Below are 5,198 nucleotides of genomic sequence, written 5' to 3'. Positions count from 1 at the left end.
TAAAGCCTAACAACCTGATTTAAAATACTATGATCATATTTCTATGTACTTCATCATTCAAAAGTGAAATAATTTTCTTTTCCATATGCCAAGTATAGTAATTATTCAGTTTTTAAACAGGCTAACTTTTAGGTTAAAACAGTAAAAAATTACTTTAAAATTAATAAGAAAAAAGCTTTACCCCTCACCTGATTACAAGTATCAGATAAAGAGTGTACAGCTTCGGAGAACATACTTGCTGAACCCGTATAAATCCAAGCAAGAAATTTAAAGCAGCAATTTAATCCATTGCTGGAGAGAAAGAGAAAACAATTTAGCATTGGTTTGGACAAATATTTCTACCAAAAGCTTACTTAATTGACCATATATACCTCTATACTAGGTTCTGTTCAAAGTAAATTAAAAAGAATCAAGAACTTATGTTTTATGTAACAAGAGTACAAATTTGAAAAATACAGATTATGGTATCATTAAATACTCAAATGAAGAGGCATGATGTGTATAAGCAAATTAAGTGCATTTTGAAAACTGCTGAGAAAAAAGGATGTTCTACATTTACACAAAATGAAATTAGAAAGGAAATTATATATCTTAGGTAGGTAAAAGAAGATCTGCACTAGATAATGCCCAGTAGACCAGCGTTAAAGGCAAGACTTTGGTGAAGGTCTGTTTACTTAAATAGGCAGATGCCAGAGGTGAAGATAAATCTAGACCAAGCAGTCTCTGAGTCATACTAGAAGATCACAGATGCTAAAATAAATATGATTAGCTCTGAACAAGCCAGCTGCTCAGATTCCAACAGTAATGACTAGTATGATTTATTTCAGGCACTATACTAGTAATTTACCATGTTTTATTATAATCTTATTATACAAATATTAACATCTTAATTTTATAAATGAGGAAACTGTAAATCCCCTTCAAGCTATCCTTTTTTCCACTCCTCCACTTCAGATAGTCTCGAAAGAGTTATACTGCTCTTGCTGTCTCAGTCTTCCTTATTTTTCACTGTCTTCAATGCACTGAACAATGGCTTCTACCTCCAATAGCTCATTAGATTGTTCTTATCAATATCACCAACTGTTTCTTGCTATTAAGTTCCTAGAAACGTTTTAGTATTTTCCTTAATCTCACAGAAGCATTTGCCACCATTTTCTTAAAAACCTCTCTTCTCTAGCTTCCATAATGCTCCTGGTTTTCTTCCAACCTTGCTCCTTATTTTCCTGTCTCCTGTGCTGGCTCTTTTTCTTCCGCCCATTTCTTAAATGTTAGCATTCTTCAAGTTTTTTTCTTGAGAGTTTTTTCTTCCTCACACTATATGCATTCTCCATGTAATCTTAACTATGCCGATGGCTTTAATTATCATGTATATACTAATAATTCTCAGTTCTAAATCTCTATTCCATATCTCTCTTCTGAGCTTCAGACCTATATACATGACTTCGAAGTACATATTATGTACCAGGTACTATGTTAAGCAGTTTACATATATTCCACACATCTCTCTGATGAAGAAAACTTTAACTGCTAACCCCGTTTTACTGACACACAAACAAAACAATGAATTAAGCCTATAGAAAACTCAAACTCAGAAATGAATTCATCATTTCCTTTGCTTCCACCTTGCCATTCCTTTCAGTCTACCTCCTCTCAGTGAGAGTGCAATACTTATCCAATTGTCCGAGAAGCTAGGCAACATCCTTTCCATACTTCCTAAATACTTGCTGAATCTAACCATGTTTCTTCATCCCTACTACCATTATCTTAGTTTGGGGGCATCATCATCTCTTTTCTGTATTATTGTAAATAACTTCATTTAGTTTAGTGCGCCTCCAATCCTTTAAGATAAGAATATTGTATTTCTAGACCCAATCACAATTCCTGACATATGTTTATATACATATATAAAATAAAAGAACTAATGAATTATGGAATTAATGCTTTTAAACATTTGAAAATAATTCGACAAAATGAATAAAAGATAAATAAAACAACGGAAATCAAGAAGACAGAGGAAAAAAGATAGCAAAAACATTAATTATTTTCTACTAAGCTAAGGGGGAGAAAACTAAGAGTGCAGATATTCTTTAGTAGCTATAATCCAGGTTGATTTAACTACTCTAAAAATAACCTTGGCCAATTCGACTTTTTATAAAAAACTTCTATCGACTTCAATGAAAATAAGAGAACTTTCAGATAGCAATTGTTCTTATATCTTAACCACATCAGAAATATACAAGAGCATAGGTATCTATGTGGATTCTTCCCCCATCAATTTACAAAAACACAGACTTGTATTCAATTTCCTCCTAAAACAACATAAACGTCTAACTATTAGATACCAAGTAATAAATTTATACATTTAAGAATATATACATAATATTTCTGTTTTAAAAGGCTTATATTTCAGTACTTACATGCAAATGGCAACCATCACCACTTTTCCTGGCCCCTTAAAAAAAACTGATGTCATTCTGGAACGTGGCTATTAAAAAAAAAAAAAAAAAAACCCTCTAAAATTTTCTGGAGAACCATTTTAACACTTTAACAAGTGATCCTGACACACTGGAAAATATCTATCAATCTCTCTAAACAACCACATTTACTTATTTCTTTTTCTCCAGAATTTCTTCTAACAAGTGGGAAAATGGAAATCCAAAGTGTATCTAACGCCTCTTCCAGAATCTTGTTTATTTTTTTCTTTATAATTCATTTCCTGACTACTTTCAGAAAGGAGATGATGTTTACATAAAAACTAAAGTGATAAAAATGTATTGAACTAAATCAATTTAAAAATTTTCCATTTCTTGAGCAACTTAACTTTTAAACAAGGAACAGACAAAGCCAACAAATTTGCTGCTCTAATTTAACTCCTGACTGTTCTCCAAAGATCTCAAGTGATAATCATGTGTTTAATTCCAAAATAGACCAAAACAAAAAGAAACAAAATAAGCAGAGAAACATATCCGGGGGAAATACTTTTCTTGAATTAAATGTTCTTTTGCTGTGTTCCCTGATTATATACTTCTTTTTTTTTCTCTTGCTCTTTCCTCTCCCTGGAATGCTATCATCTTCTACTGCAATGTGTCCAAGTTTTATTCATCCTCTTCCATGTCTGGCCAAGTCACTTTTGTATGTAAAGCCTTCCTTGATTTCCCACTGAGAATACTCTCCTACACATTTAGTGTTGCACTTTACATTTCTATTAAAGCACTTTATATATTCTGCCTCAAGTCATTTATTTAAGAATATTTACTATGCAGCTACTATATGCCTGGCACAGTTCTAGATGCTGAGGCATGAAGGTAAACAAAACTGAGTCCCTGTCTTCACAGATCTCACTCTAGTACACAAAGATAGAGGGCGGGAAAACTCCATAAATACATAATATCAGATAGTGATAAATGTAAAAACTGAGAGAATAATGGGTGAGAGCAGGGTGTACGGTGTAAAGGATTATTTTAGCTAGAGTAGTCAGGGAAAGAAGCTCAATGATGAGACAAACATGACAAAATCTGAAAGAATGTTTTAAGTAGAGTATACAGCACATTCAAAAACTCAGAAACAGAAATAAGTTTGGTGTGTAGAAAGTATAAAAATAAGGCTGGTGTGGCTAAAGCATAGACAGCAGAGAAAATGGTAGGCTTTGAGGCCAGAGGAGGAGGCAGGGGCCATATCCTACAGGATTTTGTAGACTATGGTAAGGAGAATAAATTTTATCCAATGGCAAAAAGAAGCCACTGAATGATATTAAGCAGATCCTTGATACAGTATGATATATGTTTGAAAAAGATATAGTTTATGATGTAGAGAATGAATTATGGGGCAAAGGTAGAGAGATCAGTTAGGAGGATAATCTAGGTAAGAGATGATGGTTTAGACTAAGGTTTCAATAAGGGACATGGTGAAAGACAGTCATACGAGGTATCTTGTTTTGGAGAAAATGCTAACGGGATTTACTAATGGATTTAAACATAAAAGCACTTATAATGACTCTCCAACACAGGGTGAGTAAAAAGCAGAGTCTTTTGCAAAGGTGACAGAGGAAGGATTAACAAAGAAGAAAAACATAAAAAAGACTGTTTTGGGCTTCTACAGAACAAGGTGCTGCAAGGAAGAGGAATACCTGCGCCTGGTGGCAGGCAACTGAACATTTCTTCCCTACTTCTCTGATATTCGTGAAGAGAGATCGCCCCTGCCCCATACGTTGGCATAACTCTCCCCACCTCATTACTGTCCTAAGTTCGAAGTTTAGTAAGGAGGTTGACTAAGTTTAGTAAGGTAGGTAAACTAATTTAGGGAGAGAATGCTGGGCATTCTTGGCTCCCTCCTTTATTTTGGGATTTGGTACACATTCTCTTCTGTTCTTTCACGGCTCTATATCTGGGCAAGAATGCTTGAGTTGGCTATAAATTACTGGGGAAGTCTAAATAAGGGAAGTCTTTAATAAGGAAAGTCTTTAATGTATTAGTGTGGATCTTTGAAAAACAACTGAGGAAAACAATCAAGGGGTGAAACTTTAGGTTAGTAAGGCCATGCCATGCAAGAGTTTGTTCTTGGTTAAGTCACTACAGCTTATGGGAGTTTTTAGCAAGCAGGCTACAATGGCTTTCAATAAGTAGAAATAGCCCACATCAAAAGTACAGGTCCTATAGGACAGCCTACTACAGCTTAAAATTTATTCTAACTTGCACCTTGGCATGGTATAGCCAAGAAAGCTGAGGCAGAATTCTATTTTGGTATGAGAGCTAAATGCCTTTTTTTTTTTTTTTTTGTACTTTATCAGTGCTTTGCAGTCAGGTCTGCAGGGGGAGTTTTAACGAGCACCTTCTAAATTCCCTGTAGACAACAGAGCAAAAGAAGGAGCTTTAAGTTTAAGGTATTAAAGCCAACTCTCAACAAACAGTGTGCAATTAGATGTCCCAAATTCTATTTTGAACCACCTCTGAAGACAAAGAACCAGGCAGGGACAAACCTCGTCCATTAGTTTCAACTTGAACTTTGATTTGTAAACTACACATGCTGACCACAGCTCTGGATTTCTAAGTTCTACTGTTTAGTGATAAAAAATTTCTAAGTTCTACTGTTTAATGACAATATGCCATATCCTTTGAGCAGAGGAAAAAAAACCTGAATGAAATTATTGTAGCAACAGTAGAAAAGGAATACCAAATAAATGAAAAAATGAGGCTTAGAGT

The 5,198-nt window shown here is 34.3% G+C and overlaps 1 protein-coding gene and 1 long non-coding RNA gene across 2 annotated transcripts in view; both read right to left on the bottom strand.

The window, feature by feature from the left end:
* Nucleotides 1-182, bottom strand: part of LOC111741507 — a 1,993-nt gene extending 1,811 nt beyond the window's left edge. The window contains exon 1 of the long non-coding RNA XR_002781012.1: nt 15-182. This is a non-coding gene — a long non-coding RNA (uncharacterized LOC111741507). The remainder of the gene's footprint in view (nt 1-14) is intronic.
* Nucleotides 1-5,198, bottom strand: part of SLC30A9 (solute carrier family 30 member 9) — a 74,573-nt gene that overhangs the window by 35,836 nt on the left and 33,539 nt on the right. The window contains exons 7-8 of the mRNA XM_011362820.2: nt 2,418-2,485; nt 189-291 (exon numbers count right to left, since the gene is read on the bottom strand). Of these exons, the coding sequence (XP_011361122.1) occupies nt 189-291; nt 2,418-2,485 (171 nt within the window). The remainder of the gene's footprint in view (nt 1-188; nt 292-2,417; nt 2,486-5,198) is intronic.

The sequence above is a fragment of the Pteropus vampyrus genome, unplaced genomic scaffold, assembly GCF_000151845.1.
Source record: "Pteropus vampyrus isolate Shadow unplaced genomic scaffold, Pvam_2.0 Scaffold79, whole genome shotgun sequence".
Classification (NCBI taxonomy): domain Eukaryota; kingdom Metazoa; phylum Chordata; class Mammalia; order Chiroptera; family Pteropodidae; genus Pteropus; species Pteropus vampyrus.
This window is presented reverse-complemented; position numbering and strand designations above follow the sequence as displayed.